This window comes from Eriocheir sinensis, unplaced genomic scaffold (assembly GCF_024679095.1).
Source record: "Eriocheir sinensis breed Jianghai 21 unplaced genomic scaffold, ASM2467909v1 Scaffold577, whole genome shotgun sequence".
NCBI classification, from domain to species: Eukaryota; Metazoa; Arthropoda; class Malacostraca; order Decapoda; family Varunidae; genus Eriocheir; species Eriocheir sinensis.
In genome coordinates, this window is record NW_026111917.1 from 264,935 (window position 1) to 283,731 (window position 18,797).

General features: G+C 43.4%; 1 protein-coding gene across 1 annotated transcript; it reads right to left on the reverse strand.

Moving 5' to 3' along the window:
- Positions 1-16,481: 16,481 nt before the first annotated feature.
- LOC126993181 (alpha-N-acetylgalactosamine-specific lectin-like) lies at positions 16,482-18,552 on the reverse strand. Its single transcript, XM_050852043.1, has 4 exons — positions 18,434-18,552; positions 17,983-18,052; positions 17,720-17,826; positions 16,482-17,374 (listed from the first exon to the last, which is right to left on the reverse strand). The coding sequence occupies exons 1-4, from the start codon at positions 18,489-18,491 to the stop codon at positions 17,076-17,078; spliced, it is 534 nt and encodes a 177-aa protein (XP_050708000.1). The 5' UTR covers positions 18,492-18,552; the 3' UTR covers positions 16,482-17,075.
- Positions 18,553-18,797: the final 245 nt, after the last annotated feature.

Below are 18,797 nucleotides of genomic sequence, written 5' to 3' on the forward strand. Positions count from 1 at the left end.
TGTACACAAACAACATCCACGTACAACGCCCTTGCCATTTCGCGGGCTTCCTTACTCCGTAAGGGTACTATAATCAAATACCTTTTAAAAACATCAACTATGGGCATTACGTATCGAACCCCATTGTCCGATACACCCATGGGACCCACAAGGTTCATGTGTATTCTTCCAAAAGGAGCGGTGACGTCTGGATATTGCCGCCAAGGAGCAGGGTGCAAGTTCCCAACTCACTTTTAAAACGACTACCATGACGCACTTCCTTACATAATTTTCTACATCCCGTTTCATTCCAGGCCAGAAAGCGAACTTTCTACACCGACATAACGTAACTTTGGTTCCTCCGTGCCCTGCAGTGGCGACGAATGAGCCAGAGTTATCGCCTTGGAAATACTTGGGGGGTAGAATCACCACCTTAGTGGCTTCTCCGTACGGACTCACTAAAACACATCATTTATTTCCACCTGTAACTCTGACAGGGGCGGCATCTCACATTATGCCCATCTTCAACACAATATAACATAATTTCCACCTGTACCTCTAACAGGGGCGGCATCTCAGATTATGCCCATCTTCAATACAATATAACACATTTTCCACCTGTACCTCTAACAGGGGCGGCATCTCACATTATGCCTTTTTTCTCTGAGTCTTTGCTCAATTTTCATTCTTGGGGCTTCCTTCTTTTAGCAAACTTATTTGCTGGCTGCTCAACATGCAGCTCACTAATCTCCTGAATACTCCAGTCAAGTGTGTGGCCAATACACTCACTATTCAGGTCCATACATATCATATATTTTATTTTCTCATTTTTCGGCGCCTGTTTCTTTTTCTGCACTAGTGCAATACCTTGCCCCTCATTATCCACGTGTTCCACGGTTTTTGTTGTTCCCCATCCACAAACATTATCGCGCGTGTCCTTCTAATTCAATCTCAGTGTCCTGTGAGCCTTCATCCTTGATAAAAAAAATCTGCTACTATATTTTCCTTGCCAGGCAAATGATTGATTGTGAAACCATACTCACTCATGAGAGTCTGCCATCTAGCTATCCTGCCGTTGGGACTAGCTACCTGTAACAACCAGACTAAAGGTCTGTGACCCGTGTGGATCTCAACAGGGTAACCCAGTATTAATGGGCGGTTTACGTGTAACCCATAAATTACAGTTAAAGCCTCTCGTTCAACTATACTGTACCGCTGTTCTGCCGTATTCAATTTCTCACAAAAAAAGATACAGGTCTTAGTTTATCATCATTATCCTGTTATTGCAATACTCCACCAGTATTGCAGTAGGATGCGTAGAGTGACTGTACCAAGCATTCTATCCTTAAGGGTTGAGAACGCAATTTTTGTTTCATCCGTCCATATGAGTGGAGTTTTAATTTTTTTTTTTTTTTTGTGTGTGTACCTTTCTTCCCTTTGTAAATCTTTAGAAAAGGAGCAACAATTTGTGAATAATTTGCAGTAAATTTGCGATAATAATTAGTCAATCCAAGAAATGACTGTAAATCATGAACAGTTTGAGGGGCCAGGACGTTTTGTATGGCCTCCAGCTTGCTAGACTGAGGTCTTATTCCCTCTGAGCGGATGGCATGGCCCAGGTAATCTACTTTGTCCTTAAAAAGTTACACTTCTCCATCTTAAGAGTCAGTTTGGCTTCCTTTAAGCGATCCAGAATTTGTTCTAAGTTATCTGCGTGATTAGAAAATATATCGCCCAGGATAATTATGTCATCAAGGTACACCTGAACCTTGTTGCTTAATAGTCCTGTAAGGACAGTGCTTATTATTTTCTTGCAGCAGGACGGGGCTGTTTTAAGGCCAAAGGGGAGGGAAGTAAATTCCCAATGTCCTGCTGGAGAAGAAAATGCCGTCTTTTCTCTGCTGATTTCATCTTGGGGGATTTGATGGTAACCCTGTTTCAAGTCTAGGCATGAAAAAAAACTTACTATCTCCCAATTGATTGAGTATGGTAATTATATTAGGGAGTGTGTACCGGTCGTCCCGTAGTGTTTTATTAAGTGCCCGGAAGTCCAGACAAAGTCGTAGTCCTCCATCTTTTTTTTTGCACTGGGATAAGTGGGGCATTAGGGTGATCGCGAAGGGCGAATCACACCCTGTTGCTGGAGCGATATAAGTTGTTTATTTACTCTGTCATGATAACTGATAGGAAGGTTATATGAACGCCTGTACACTACTTCATCAGTGTTTTGCTTGATGGTGCTTAAAAAAATAGGGCGTTACTGTTAATGGTTCTTGTTCTGTGGAAAACACTGTTATATATTTATCTATTAAGGACTTTAAAACCTGATTCTCTCTCTTCACTTGGGAATTTAGCGTCAACAATTTGATAGAGGCTTTTCTTCCTTACTTCAAGCTCTGCGGGCTTCAAGTCTGTTTTAGCTGTGTCAGCGGTCTGTACACTAGATACTTGTGGCAGATCAGCGTATAGCTCATGGGTGACAGGCTTCACAAATCCTAACGTTGTATTATCATCTATCTTTACACTCACTTTCAATATTCAAATACGGCACAGTGACATAAGATCTTTGATTATCAGATGAAGGGGTTAACTTAACTATCCCTGAGCATAAGACTCTAGCCTGAGGAGTACTAACACAAGGCTCAAATGAAGCTTCACTTGCCTGTAGTTGCGTCACTAGCGTTATGTAACCTGCAACAGATGCATGCAGTTGCAAAGGTTCCGCTGCTTGGCAACGTACGGCCTTATTTTCAGTGAGACCTTCTTCATTTCCATCTACATTTAGCTAAGATCCTTCACCTCTAGATATAAGACATATTTTTCCTGGCATAATTGTATGGTTTCCCCTTCTATTATCAGTTTAAAGCTTCGTTCTTTTGTTCCTCATTTAGTTGCAATGTTTTCAAAATAATCTCGTGCTACACGACAAATCAGTACTCAACATAATATGAGTCGGCAAATCTACATCGCGTGTTATCAATAAGTCTTGGAAACTACTTTTTCCTTCCATATTAACTTGTCTTTTACCGTCATTTTCAATATGGTATCTTTGCACAGAGACAATATTCACGGGTTTCGCTTCACAGTTATTTACTGCGAGCCCTAATTCTTTAATAAATTCATCCGTTAAAACTCACACACGCTCCTGTTTCTAGGAGTGCTGCCACTTTTGCATATGTATTATCATGAGTAGTGCGATCTGCCTAACAAAGTTACTCTTGAGCTATGTTGATTATAGCCTTCTTTTCATTATTTTAAGGTCACTCCTTGTTCGTTATAGCCTTCTTTTCCTTATATTTACGTGAGGCGGTTACTCCCTTCTTCGTTATAGCCTTCATCTTATTATATTAAAGGTTACTCCCTGTTCGTTATAGCCTTCATCTTATTATATTAAAGGTTACTCCCTTGTTCGTTATAGCCTTCATCTTATTATATTAAAGGTTACTCCCTTCTTCGTTATAGCCTTCATCTTATTATATTAAAGGTTACTCCCAGTTAGTTATAGCCTTCATCTTATTATATTAAAGGTTACTCCTTGTTCGTTATAGCCTTCATCTTATTATATTAAAGGTTACCCTTCTTCGTTATAGCCTTCATCTTATTATATTAAAGGTTACTCCCTTGTTCGTTATAGCCTTCATCTTATTATATTAAAGGTTACTCCCTTGTTCGTTATAGCCTTCATCTTATTATATTAAAGGTCACTCCCTTGTTCGTTATAGCCTTCATCTTATTATATTAAAGGTTACTCCCTTCTTCGTTATAGCCTTCATCTTATTATATTAAAGGTTACTCCCTGTTTTGTTCTTCGCTCATTTTCCGTTTTTTCCACTGCAAGTGTGCATATTTATTTATTTATTTATTATTCATTTATTTATTTAATGTTATTTGTAGTAGATAACTGAGGGGGGCACTACCCTGGCCTCCTCTTCCTCTGATTCTCTTACTTCACACATTTACCTTAATACTTCACACTATTGTCCATATGCTTCATTTTTTTTTTTTTTCATTCTTGACTTTTTATCCATACCTCACACTTTTCTTAGTATTTCACATTTTTTCCAGATCATACTCTACACTTCCTACCTGGGGGACGCGGGTTAGGCCTTTATAAAGTCACTCTATGGCTGCATGCCCGCCGCGGCACACCACCACCCTGTGAGGCGTAGAGCCCCGTGCTCCCCTCCATCCTGGGGTAACAATCCTAAAACAAACAAACCTGAGAGGCAGGACGCTGCCGCTGCCTGTCACCTGACACCCTCTCACTGATGAATGGATCGCGGCGCGGGTGGAGAGAGACTGCCCATCCCTTTCCACTCCGCCCGGGAAGGAACTCATGAATTCTCGGTTGAGTCGCGTGTGCTACCCATTGCACTACAGAACAACAGTGGTTGGCCAGAGTTTCCATTACCATATCGTCAAAGTCCATGTCCTCCGGAAGAACCATTAATTATATAATTAAATCGTCACTATTATTTCCGCCACTTAAAACGAGCAAAGCTTAATGAAAATAAGAGGCGTTTTCTCGTCAGAGTAAATTAAACAAAAGCACTGTAAGCACATGTCCCTATTTATCCCTATACCGCTGCCGCCAGTTTTAGACCCTTCTTTTCTTGTATTAAATCAACTCTTTTATCACTCATTAATTACTCCATAAATGATTTCACTGTCTCGTATCCCTGGTAGCGTGATCCGGCTTAAGTTGTTATTGGAGACTGGTGTTCGGGGATAAACAAGGGAAAAAGAAAATATACATTTATTTAAAATTAAATGAAAGTAATTGCCTTACGCAATATTCTATGCTCAGACGATCATAACACTGGCATATTCAGCAATGGATGCAACATATGACAAACGACATGTCTTAAACATAATACTACAATATGTGCTCAGTTGTTGCCAATAATAATAACACTCGTCGTTCCACAAGCAGTGGTTTGTATCTCTCTGCTTACATCACAATCATTATGTACTCTCTTCACAAAATCCTAATAACACATTCCTATAGTATAATCTACTACAGGTCACGGAAACACCAATTTATACCACACCCAGTGGTTTTACCTTTGCTTTACATCGCAAACAAATAATCACAATCCTGTCCCACTCACAATCCTACTTCACATCTCCTACATTATAATCTCCAGGACAATACAGTCGGTTTCCCTTAGATTCTCGAATTTCTACTCACGATTAAGATCACAACAGCCATCCTCGGCTGAGTGAGTAGCAGGTCTGCTTGAGGCGAGAACCAAGCTCGGTCTACCTATACCACTGATCTCTAGGCCACATTTTTCTTTGCTTTAGGCGGACTTACATCCTTGACACGCCCTTAATTTTCTACATAACCAGTGGCCAATACTTCCTGTCACACCCATCTGCTCGCTCATTATGTTGTATTGTTTTACTTCTCCTGCTATTCGTGAGTCAGTCTTAAGACACTCCCTCAGTGATTTTTCTGTTAAATTATTGGCTCATAACATGTCGCCACGACTGACGTCACGGGTCAGAGTCTTTTTCAATGGTTGTTCACACTTTCTGACCACGCCCACTGGGTATCTGTTTTATGTATCTGAGTCTGGGTATCTGTTTTCCTTTACCCTCGTTGTTTCCCCTCTTTGGTATTTGAGATGCTTACACTGTTATATATGTCACCCTTTTTGTTAGTGTTTGTCCTGTCAGATGTCTACACAGTTGTATACCTGCCTTTCCTCTCTGGGTATCTGTTTTTCTTTACCCTCGTTGTTTCCCCTCTTTTGTACTTGAGATGTTTACACTTATATATATGTCACCCTTTTTGTTAGTGTTTGTCCTGTCAGGTGTTTACACAGTTGTATATCTCACTCCTCTGTTTCCTCGTTTTCTGGGTCCTGACATAATGACGGTAATGATGATGATAATAATAATAATAATAACTCTCTCTCTCTCTCTCTCTCTCTCTCTCTCTCTCTCTCTCTCTCTCTCTCTCTTCGACCCTTTAATACTTGCCTTTCCCTGGTCGATCCCCAATTCTGTAACCTTCTTTCTCTCCCCTCTCAACTTTCTCCCCTTATGTCCCACCCCTCCCCTCCCTCTCCTCCCTTCTCCACTCCCCTCCCTCCCCTTCTCTCTTCCCCTTAACCGTCCCCCCTCCCCTCTTCTTTCCCCTCCACCCCTCTCCTTTTCTTTCACCTGCACTTCTCCTTTCCTCTCCTCCCTTCTCTCCCCTTCCGCCATCCCCTCTCCCATCCTGCCTCTTCCCCTCCCTCCTCCCCCGTCCCCATGTCACCTTCCCCTCGTCTCGTGCTCACCTAATATGCGATCGTTTTCTTCGTAGAATTTGTATGACGTTGAGAATCTTTGTTTGTGATGCATCATAGAGGTTGTGCTGTTGTTTATATTGTTAGTGTTTTTATTATTATACTTTTTTTTATTATTTATACTTTTTATTTACTGCCACGCATGCCACTGATGATGATGATGATGATGATGATAAAATATGAGGGGATGATTTAATGATGTGTGAGAGAGAGAGAGAGAGAGAGAGAGAGAGAGAGAGAGAGAGAGAGAGAGAGAGAGAGAGAGAGAGAGAGAGAGAGAGAGAGAGAGAGAGAGAGAGAGAGAGAGAGAGAGAGAGAGAGAGAGAGAATATGGGCATTTATCACAGACCACTTTCCCTCCTCACCGCCACCCGGGCCGCCCACTCCTGCCCTCCTCTACTTATTATAATCATCGGAGGGTGGAACGTTGACAGAGGTGGTGAAGGGGGAGAACGTGGTGGTGGTGGTGGAGGTGAAGGTGGAAGACATGGTGGTGTTGGTGGTGAGGTGATGACGCAATTAAAGAAGGTTACGACTCTCTGGTAAACAACATGTCATGAATCTCCCCGGGCCATGAGGAAAGCTGGGAGAGAGGGGAGAGGAAGGCATGGACGTGAGGGGAGAGTAAGGCAGGGACGAGAGGGGAGAGGAAGGGAAGGACGAGAGGGGAGAGGAGAGGGGAGAGGAAGGGACGAACAGAGGAGAGAGAAGGGACAAGAGGAAGGAAGGACTGATGGAAGTGAAGAAAGAACAAAAGAGAGTTACGAAAGGACGGGAGGAAGAAAGAAAGAGTGGGAAGGAACGATAGAAGTGAATCAGGGGAGGACGGAAGGAGTGAAGATAGAATGATACGAAAGAACATAAAAAAGAGAGGGAAGGACAGGAGTAAGGGTATGACTGGATGTAAAGATATAAATGGGCTATTACACTGGGCAAAATTTCTGGGGAATATTCAGTCATAAAATCATGGACTTTTGCCTACGTGGACATACTACCGTCGCCTTCCTATCACACTTGCCTCGCACTCTCTCAGCGTACGGTGGTCATGACCGACACATTTTCACAACAAGTATGGCTGACGTCCCTGTTCGCATCCCCGTTTTCACTCAAAGTGCCGTTGCTTTGGCTCTAGTGACACTCAATTTACACAAACAACGAAGGAGCGCAGTGAAGTGATGCAGCTGTTGCAAGAACTACGTCTAGAATACGAGGAAAGCTATAGGCAGTGGATGAGTCAGCAAGGACCAATTTTATGAAATACTGAGCCTTGTGCAATCATCTATACCCAAGAAAGACACAAGGCTTAGGAAACCAGTGTCTGCTCTTCCTTCTATGCATTTTTTTGGGCATACAATTCATGCCTGGGATCACATAAAGCTGGCATGTCCCGTAATGTCTTAATTAAAGAGGCCTCGGAGGCCTTGGTCCAGGCAACAACACTCATAGCTGTGCGAATATAGGGACATTAGGGTGTAGCTTCTTCCTCTTCTTGTTTCTTCTTACTGCTGCTGCTAATGATGGTAATACCGTCGTCCTTCGGTGAAATCTACCGTAGCTTTGGAAGATCGTGGACATGTCAAAAACACTCGGAAATGAGAATCACGCCAGCGGAAATCTTGGTTTGACTGAAGATCCACGGAAAATTTGCCCAGTGTAATAGCCCCTTAAGGGAGTGAAGGAAGAACGGGAGTGAAAGAAGGACGGGCTAAAGAGAGGAACGAGATGACATGAGTGAAGAAAAGACAGACGGAAGGTAGAAAACAACGGGAAGGAAATTAGTCACACCTTGATGAAGCCCATATTCTCCAACATTTCGGTGCTTGCAACTCACGTTTCATAAGGCTTTCGTAGAGGCTGTGTTAGTATTTCCACGAGAAGTTTTATGAGCGTAGTGATAGTATGGCAAGGCTTCTGTACTATGAATGTGAAAAACACTCGTGAGAACCCAATTAATCTCCCTTCTGGCCCTTGAAAATATCTGGTGTGAGAACCGACGAACACGTCAGAGGAGTCGGGCCTGAACGCCACTCAGACCCACTTATACATACTGCTGCCATGGACACACGCCAGGCACGGACGGACGAACAGAGCGGCTGCCGGGAAAATTAGAACAAATGGCATCTTTTTACTGAGCAAGAGTTCGTTGGCGTCTCGCGGAAGGAAAACTGTGACTGCGGTGACGAATATTTCAACAGCAGGAAGAAAACTAATTGCTGTGTGTGTATGTGTGTGTGTGTGTGTGTGTGTGTGTGATAATAATAATAATAATAATAATAATAATAATAATAATAATAATAATAATAATAATAATAATAATAATAATAACTAGACGCAGAGCATTCGGAGAGTGCACACCTCCGCCAAAGATCGTCCTGAAAATTGGTCTGGGCATCATCTGTGATCCTATGCATAATATGGAAGCATTTGCTTCGAAATTTGATGAAATTCTATTTTTTTTCGAAACTTTGACCTAGGACGAACTTTTCAAGGTCAAGGTCAAAGGTCAAAGGTCAAGGCCATGCAAGGTGTATCATATGGAAGCATTTGTTTCGAAATTTGATTAAATTGTATTTTTTTTTTTTTACTTTGACCTTGGGCGAACTTTTCGAGGTCCAGGTCAAGGCCATGCAAGGTGCGTCTTTCCATGAGCTAAAATATGAACCAAGCAGTAGGAGTAGGTAGGAAGACACCTACCGAACGGGCATGAGCTACTCCCGGTGAGGATATATGGGAGGCGAGGAGGGTGCTGAAGCCCGTCAAAGACCCTTCCCATGTCCTCACTAACTGTTTCCCTTTGGTCTCATCAACACCAGAGAGCAGTTGAGCAAGCTTTCAAAAGACAGTTCCTCTCTCTTTCTACACCACACTACATTCACACAACACACACACACCTTTTCCCCCCTCAAAAAAAATAAAAAAAAATGGCTAACGAAAACACCGCCTCGGAGTCCCCGCCTGGGGGGGAGGGGGGGGGCATAAGTTCCCCCAGGGAGGACTCCCCTCCTGGCTGCCGAATTGAGAGGTGTCTTGATAATTCCTCAAACCTCTTCCTTATCAATTTCTGCAGCATTCGCGGTCTTCGTTCTAATTTTCATTCTGTGGAACACCATCTCTCCTCCTCTAAACCTCACCTTCTCTTCCTCACCGAAATACAGGTTTCTGAGGCTACTGACAGCAACCTCTACTCTGTTCCCTCCTGCTATCTCTATCCTAAATTTCAATCGAAAGCTGGATGTTGCGCCTACGTACGCAACGACATCACTTACTCTCGTGCCCACAACCTTGACTCTTTTGAGTTTTCCACCATCTGGCTAAAACTTCATTGTCATTCTATTACTAAATACATCTCTGCTGTTTATCTCTCGCCTAACTTTACTAACTATGTAAAATTCTTTGAATATTTGAACTCTAAAGTGGAGCACATCTTGACTCACTCTCCCTTTGCTGAAATCTCCATCTTGGGAGATTTCAATGTTCACCACCAGCTTTGGCTTTCATCCTCTTTCACTGACCAGCCTGGTGAACAAGCCTACATCTTTGCTTTCCTCAACGACCTAGAGCAGTTGGTTCAGCACCCTACTCGTATTCCCGACCGTCTTGGAGACATGCCCAACATTCTATACCTCTTCCTTACCTCTAATCCTTCTGCTTACTCTGTCAAACTGTTCTCTCTGTTAGGCTCCTCCGATCATAACCTTATTTCTGTATCCTGTCCTATCGCTCCTGTACATACTCTGGACCCACCGAAGAGGCGATGCTTCTGGCATTTTGCTTCAGCTCGGTGGGGCGACCTGAGGATGTACTTTTTCCAATTTCCCGTGGAATGATTACTGCTTTCAGGAGAGAGACCCCTCTGTGTGTGCTCAGCGCATCACAGAGGTGATTGTCTCTGGAATGGAGGCATACATCCCGCTAACTTTGATCTTTACAATTCAGCCCGGAATCGTGTCAAATCTACTCTCCGACTTACCAAAACTTCTTTCATTAATAGAAAATGTCAACACCTTGCTTCTTCTAATTCTTCCCGTGACTTCTGGCATCTAGTAAAAAATATCTCCTCCAATTTCACTTTTTCCTCTTTCCCTCCTCTCCTTAACCCTGACGGCAGCACTGCCGTCTCATCTGTCTCTAAAGCTGAACTCTTCGCTCAAACTTTCTGCAAGAACTCCACCCTGGACGATTCTGGGCATATTCCTCCTACTTATCCCCCCTCTGACTCCTTTATGCCTGTTATTAAGATTCTTCCAAATGATGTTTTCTATGCCCTCTCTGGCCTCAACTCTCGGAAGCTTATGGATCTGATGGAGTGCCTCCTATTGTCCTTAAAAACTGTGCTTCTGTTCTGACACCCTGCCCGGTGAAACTCTTTCGTCTCTTCCTATCAACATCTATCTTTCCTTCCTGCTGGAAGTATGCCTTTGTACAGCCTGTGCCTAAGAAGGGTGACCGTTCCAATCCCTCAAACTGCCGCCCTATAGCTTTAAATTCCCGTCTATCTAAAGCTTTTGAATCAATCCTTAACCGGAAGATTCAAAAGCACCTTTAGACGTCTTACCTTCTATCTGATCGCCAGTATGGATTCTGCAAGGGGCGTTCTACTGGCCATCTTCTTGCTCTCTTAACTGACTCTTGGTCATCCTCTCTTAGCTGTTTCGGTGAAACTTTCTCTGTTGCGCTAGACATATCGAAAGCCTTCGATAGAGTCTGGCACCAGTCTTTGCTTTCTAAATTGCCCTCTTTCGGATTCTATCCCTCTCTCTGTTCCTTTATCTCCAGTTTCCTTTCCGGCCGTTCTATCTCTGCGGTGGGAGACGGTCACTGCTCCTCCCCTAAACCTATCAACAGTGGCGTTCCACAGGGCTCTGTCCTATCACCCACTCTCTTCCTGTTATTCATCAATAATCTTATTTCCATAACAAACTGTCCTGTCCACTCATACGCCGACGACTCCACTCTGCATTATTCAACTTCTTTCAATAGAAGACCCTCTCAACAGGAAGTACACGACTCCAGACTGGAGGCTGCAGAACGCTTAGCCTCAGACCTTGCTATCATTTCCGATTGGGGCAGAAGGAACCTTGTGTCCTTCAATGCCTCAAAAACTCAATTTCTCCACCTATCAACTCGATACAATCTTCCAAACACCTATCCCCTATTCTTCGACAACACTCAGCTGTCACCGTCTTCAACACTAAACATCCTCGGTCTATCCTTAACTCAAAATCTCAACTGGAAACTTCATATCTCCTCTCTCGCTAAATCAGCTTCCTCGAGGTTGGGGGTTCTGTATCGTCTCCGCCAGTTCTTCTCCCCCGCGCAGTTGCTATCCATATACAGGGGCCTTGTCCGCCCTCGTATGGAGAATGCATCACACGTGTGGGGAGGCTCCACTCACACAGCTCTTCTGGACAGAGTGGAGTCTAAGGCTCTTCGTCTCATCAGCTCTCCTTCTCCTACTGATAGTCTTCTACCTCATAAATTCCGCCGCGATGTTGCCTCTCTTTCTATCTTCTATCGATATTTCCACGCTGACTGCTCTTCTGAACTTGCTAACTGCATGCCTCCCCCCCTCCCGTGGCCCCGCTGCACACGACTTTCTACTCATGCTCATCCCTATACTGTCCAAACCCCTTATGCAAGAGTTAACCAGCATCTTCACTCTTTCATCCCTCACGCTGGTAAACTCTGGAACAATCTTCCTTCATCTGTATTCCCTCCTGCCTACGGCTTGAACTCTTTTAAAAGGAGGGTATCAGGACACCTCTCCTCCCGAAATTGACCTTTCTTTCGGCCACCTCTTTTGAGGTTTTTTTTTTTGGTTTTTTTTTTTTGAGCAGTGAGTAGCGGGCTTTTTTTTTTTCTTGTGCCCTTGAGCTGTCTCCTTTGTTGTAAAAAGAAAAAAAAATCTGTGGTCTCTACGATGACGAGAACCGAAATTATGGCCAAAAATATATGAATCTGACATTTGGTGCGACCTTGACCTTTGACATAAAAAAATATAATGGGTTCTATTCTGGATGGACACAAAGCTTCCCTGAAAAACTAGTTGAGATATCCGCAATATTGTGCATAGGAGACTGTTAACGAACGAACAAACAAACAAACAAATAAACATACAAAGAAACACAAAGGAAGAACAAACAACAGCAGACCTGCTGGTCCTTACGAGGCTGTTTGTGACAAGCTACACTAACTATCTAATCAAAGGTGAAAGATGAAGGACAGCAAAGGCGAAGGCTCCTCCCCACCCCCCATCCCTCCAGCTTAAGCTGGAAGGAAAGGAAAAAGAACCATGCAGCATGGAAAAACTGCATGGAATTTATGTAGGAAAGAGGAAAGAACTACCATTACTGCTACCACTAACCGGGCGATAAACGCGGACAAGGACACCAGTATTCGAAAGAACTTAACGTTATTACGACAATGAGTAATATCTTAGTTGCTGGTTGGATTCAAAATACTTGTCTAATCTATTCTTGAAGGCCGTAACTGTTGTACTATCAACGACATCACAGGGTAGAGAGTTCCAAACATTAACAACTCGATTGAAGAAGAAGTGTTTAGCTTCGTGCGACGAGAATCTTTTACCACTTATCTTCAAATTGTGATTTCTTCTTGTTCTATTTGATCGATCAATTGTAAAAAAATCTTCCGCAGTAATATCACTGAATCCTTTGAACATTTTAAACACTTCTATTAGATCGCCTCGCATTCTTCGTTTTGATAGGCTAAATAAATTTACTTCTTTAAGCCTTTGTTCATATGATAAATTTCTCAACCTAGGAATCATCTTTGTTACTCTTCGTTGAACCCGTTCCAACTTTTCTATGTCTTTTCTGTAATAGGGAGACCAAAACTGTACACAGTACTCTAGACGGGGTCGAGCCAACGAATTATACAGTTTTAATATTACTTTTTCCGATTTATTATTAAAGACTCGTCCGATGAAGCCAACCAATTTGTTTGCAGTTTTAACTACCTCTGAACAATGCAGACCGGGCTTTAAATCGCTTGATATAGTGATTCCATGATCCTTTTCTTTACTTACTGCAGAAAGTTGTTGGCCATTCATTACGTACCGAACGCGATTGTTATTTTTTTCCAATGTGCAACACTTTACATTTGTCAACGTTAAATTTAATTTGCCATTGACTGACCCAACGTGCAAGTCGATCTAGATCTGATTGTAAACCTTCTTCGTCGAGTATCGCAGTTACTTTACTAGCAATGTTTGTGTCATCAGCAAATTTTGATACTTTGCAAGTGAGCCCATCATCGATATCATTAACATAAATTAAGAAGAGCATGGGGCCAAACACTGATCCTTGAGGTACGCCGCTTCTGACGTCGAGCCAGTTAGATGTAACACCGTTTAGAATACTCTCTGTTTCCGCTCAGAGAGCCAGTCCACAAGCCTATTGTGAATGTTACCCGAGATACCATGCGCCAATAGTTTGCTGAGCAATCGTTGGTGGGGGACCTTATCAAATGCCTTTTGAAAATCCAGATATATGATATCTACTGATCTGCTTTCATCGAACACCTCAAAAATATAATGAAAAAAATCAAGTAAGTTAGTTAAACACGAACGTTTACTACGGAAGCCATGTTGCGAATTATTTATCATATTATTTTCTTCGAAGAATTTCACCATATTGTCGCGAATGATAGTCTCCATTAACTTACAAACAATCGATGTCAGGCTAATTGGTCGATAGTTTCCTGGATGCGACTTGTCCCCCTTTTTGAAAATTGGTGTGACATTTGCAAGTTTCCAATCCGACGGAACTTTTCCAGCTGTTAAAGATTTATTGAATATGATGGAGAGCGGTTTACAAATTTGATGTTTGATTTCTTTTAAGACCCTAGGGGTAATTTTGTCTGCACAAGGAGCTTTGCTCTCCGCCAGTTCTTCTCCCTCGAACAGATGCTTTCCATTTATAGAGGCCTTGTCCGCCCTCGTATGGAGTATGCATCTCACGTGTGGGGGGGCTCCACTCACACAGCTCTCCTGGACAGAGTGGAGTCTAAGGCTCTTCGTCTCATCAGTTTTCCTCCTCTTACTGATAGTCTTCTACCTCTTAAATTCCATCGCCACGTTGCCTCTATCTTCTATCGATGTTTTCACGCTGACTGCTCTTCTGAGCTTGCTGATTGCATGCCCCCCCGCCCCCCTCCCGCGGCCCCGCTGCACTCGACTGTCCACTCTAGCCCATCCCTATACTGTCCAAACCCCTAATGCGAGAGTTAGCCAGTATCTTCACTCTTTCTTCCCTTACACTGGTAAACTCTGGAACAGCCTTCCCTCGTATGTATTTCCTCCTGCTTATGACTTGGCCTCTTTCAAGAAGAGTATCAAGACACCTCTCCACCCGAAGTTGACCTCTCATTTGGCCACTATTTTCTATCTTCTGTTGTGGGAGCGGCAAGTAGCGGATTTTTTTTCTACACTCTTTTTGTTGCCCTTCAGCCGACTCTTTTGTTGTATAAAAAGAATAATAATAATAAACGATTTATCTAATTCTGGCAGCCATTAAGCTGAAAATGTACATATCATAGCTACATGTTCAAAATGAATTAGGGCGTGATACAATTACAAGAAGGGGGCTGTGGGTGTGGGAGGGTTGTAGTATTTGTGGGAACTTAAGGGCGAAGGTGCTTGGGGGGTGACCGTTTGGCATGGAGTGCAGTGAGTGGTGGTATCGAGAAGGGGAGTCCGAAGGATATCCTCTTCAAGGTGTTAATCCGTAGGTCGACGCTGAGTCAGGTGATGATTGGTGGAGTGCAGGAGGGCAGTGTCTGGGTAAGTCACTCATGGTTCCGGCTTAGCAACGAGGAATTATTAAGGGGTCGGTGAGCCCTAAGGGGCGGCTGCTGCCGGGTTGCTCTGCTGTCGTGGGAACATGTGCATAGTCGTGATGAGGGGGCGTGCATCATATTCAACCGGAGTGACGAAGCACCAACACTGAACTGGCACCTGAACAGAAGCAGGGTGTACATCGGGACCTGGGCGCGTCGGCAGGAACGGGGTAGATGGCGACCGTCGGCGTCACACAGCCTTCCCTACCCTCAGCGGCATCACCAACACACTGCACTCTCACTGTCTGTTTATATAATTGAATTCATTGCATTCGATGTTCTTCGTAGTTCCCTGAACGAATGGGAAGGGGCGGAGAATGGAAAAGGGGCGGTAGAAAGGTCAACAGGCTGACCGGTGGCTGCTGCTAGGCCGGGGTCACACAGTCACGGTCTTGACCCCCGGCGCCCCGATGTCGGGGCACACATCGACAGTTTTGGAAATTTCAAAACAATCGGAGCCCTCCCCGACATTTCACCCGTCGGCAATAAGCTACGACCGTCGGATTTCCATCTCAACGTCGGCAATGGTCGGCATTTAAGAACATAAGAACATAAGAACGCAGGAGTCTGCAAGAGGCCGGTAGGCCTGTACGAGGCAGCTCCTTTTCTGTACGAGCGAAATGAGCGATCTACTTGCGATGGTCGTAACGTACGTCTGGCAGCGGAACATTTCCAACGCCGGTGTCGCATTTTTGGTTGCTCTCCTGTTTCTGGCAGTCCGTTTTGTTGACAAACAAAATGGTGGATCGCTATGAACACTGTTTGGTGTACGCAGTTGGTCGCTTGTAAATAAATGGCTGTCCCTTCAATGTCTTCAAGCACGGGAGGGCATATTATGTTACTCTTTCATAGGAAAAACATTCAAGAATCCAGTACAGCGCTCAGTTTTGTAATATGTGAAGTGAAGGGACAACAAATAGCCTTCATGCAATGTTTCATGAGTAAATTTACGGGAAATAGCATCTTGCTATTTTCAAAAAACAAAACTGTCTCGCTGTGCATATGGAGGCCCACAGTTTTGACAGATTTTTTGTAGGGGGGCTAGAGGGGATCATAGGTTCATGAGGTGTGGGTGGGGGGGGGGGGGTGCGAGCGAAATGAGCGAGGCCATGTTGTTAGGGGATGCGTGAGAATAACTTTGCTTATCAAAAAGTCTTTGTTTGTTTAAATTCGCTTCTGAGTATGCACAGTTCACAGGAGGCCTGGGTGAAGGACAGGAGGTTTTGGTGTTAACAATCAAGTGGTTTCAAAAGTTTAACCCTAGATTCGTATCACTGTAATTTTGATACGTGAAAGGTATGACCGGTCCATATGGACCGGCTGAGAAAAATAATAGAAAAAAAATACAATCAGTAATTTTAATGAGCTTTGCATATACAGATATGACAAAATAGGTAATTTTGACTGACATCAGAGTAATTATAACTATATTAGCTAATAAGTACAAGTGTAGTAAATAAAGAAATAAAACTACTTCCACATTACGGTTGCCTTTCGAAAATATTTTAAAAAAATACAATAGAGGCATGTATTGAATAAAGCCTAGAAAATGATAAGGTTGGAGACTTGATCTTCACTACATAGGACCACAGAACCCAGTACAGAACAAAAAATGTGGTACCTGGAGCATATGAAAATATATAACATGGATGGTATCACTACTAGTAGGTCCACCTGGGATCATATTATACCCTGTATAGCAGTGGGAGCGCAGATCGAGTACGTGCGTCCTGACTCATAGTCAGAAGAACTCTGGCGTGCGACAAGAAGGACCAGAAACATTGTACATGGACAGCCGAGAGAAATATACCGCGAAATTCAAAGCGCAGAAAGCGCACCGGTCAAGGTGGACCTACAAATACCAATCTAGGGTTAATAAGGTGCTATAACAACAACTTCAAGGTTAAGTTTTTCATTCATTCCTGACTAAGTTGAGTGTTAGTGTAGAGAATTCCGCTTCAGGCTCTCAAGAATGTGGATTGTGTTTTGGCGTGGCCACGAGATTCTCGACATTGGGGCTTGGCAGACGAAGGATATTTCATGGGAACATTGTTGATCGTTGAAGTAACCACTCTTCGTGTGACTGAACTCCAAACAATTCTCTTGGCCACGAAAATTGTCGGGCTGGTCGAATGCCCAGAAGGGCATGCCCATGGTGACGGTAGACCCGTCCACCCAAATCCACGAACCCTCATGGTGCCGGTCCAAAGCGCCAAGCCAGTGCTCGCTTTTGCCATCTGAGGGGTAATTTATAGATATAGATAAATATATATATATATATATATATATATATATATATATATATATATATATATATATATATATATATATATTTATATATATATATATATATATATATATATATATATATATATATATATATATATATATATATATATATATATATATATATATATATATATATATATATATATATATATATATATATATATATATATATATATATATATATATATATATATATATATATATATATATATATATATATATATATATATATATATATATATATATATATATATATATATATATATATATATATATATATATATATCACTCACATGTTAGCACGATGTGGTTCCACAGCGGGCGCATCAGGTTGCAGTCGTCCACTATTGCCAGAGACCCCCCTTGTATCAGGGACTTGCAGTACTCTTGTGCGCCGAACCTGCAGGATAAGCACATCAGTACCTGAGCTAGGCGAGTCAACCTTGCCCGGGCCATGGGGCGTGGGCTTCCCGTTGTGCCCACCCCAGCACGCGACCGCTGTTGCCAAGATCATCAAATAACAGAACGGGGAGAAGTCAAGAGAGGTGTCACTCACCAGTTCTTTTTGAGATTGCCACTGAAGTAGAAGCAGCCGCCGCCCACCAGCTGGAAGGGCGGCTTGCAGGCTGTGGGAACGGATTTCGTTAATTAATGCACCGAGGAATGGGTGCACCTTAGAAAGGTTAACATAGCTAATGCGGCATTATCAGTGAACAAGAAAATGACTCGGTTTATGACTTTGCATTCATAATACACATCTCGGTCATTCCCGTTAGAAAGGGAATGTTGTCTCTCGGATGGGAAGGTAAGATGGCAAAGACTTGATACTTTGTAGCCAGTACGTGTTTATGTAGCGTTGATATGAGTGCGCCTGAACATAGTGCCGTGTGGCTCGTGTTTAAGTTTACCGCCCCTTCCTCCACCTCGGCAGCACCTCTGCGGCCAGAGCAGGGTGGCTGAGGTGGAAGCGGCCGTACGGGGCCGCCACCCTGCGGGCCCTAACTCACCAGACGCTGCAGATAGGCCAGCAACGGCCACAATGAAGACGCAAGCGATGCGAGTCATGCTGGCAGTTCTGGCCGGCTGCCCACGCCTCGCCGGCTTTATACCACCACCATTGTCATCATCATCATCTCCCACTGCTACAGTGTCGTCATGCGCCTGCCTGCTCGCATCCACCGGCGCGCACCCCAGATGTTTCCCAACTGTTTCGGGAATAATCGGGAGTCAGTTATGAAATACTGAAGGAGAGAGAGAGAGAGAGAGAGAGAGAGAGAGAGAGAGAGAGAGAGAGAGAGAGAGAGAGAGAGAGAGAGAGAGAGAGAGAGAGAGAGAATTAGAGAAGACCTCAACAGGAAAACAACACGATAA

Bases quoted from the DNA above. Each gene is read 5' to 3' on its own strand.
- LOC126993181 (XM_050852043.1), bottom strand. From the start codon at position 18,491: ATGACTCGCATCGCTTGCGTCTTCATTGTGGCCGTTGCTGGCCTATCT. The intron at 17,827-17,982 runs GTGAGTGACACC...CTTATCCTGCAG, and splicing joins GGCAATCTCAAAAAGAACTG to GTTCGGCGCACAAGAGTACT. The intron at 17,375-17,719 runs GTGAGTGATATA...ATTACCCCTCAG, and splicing joins GAACCACATCGTGCTAACAT to ATGGCAAAAGCGAGCACTGG.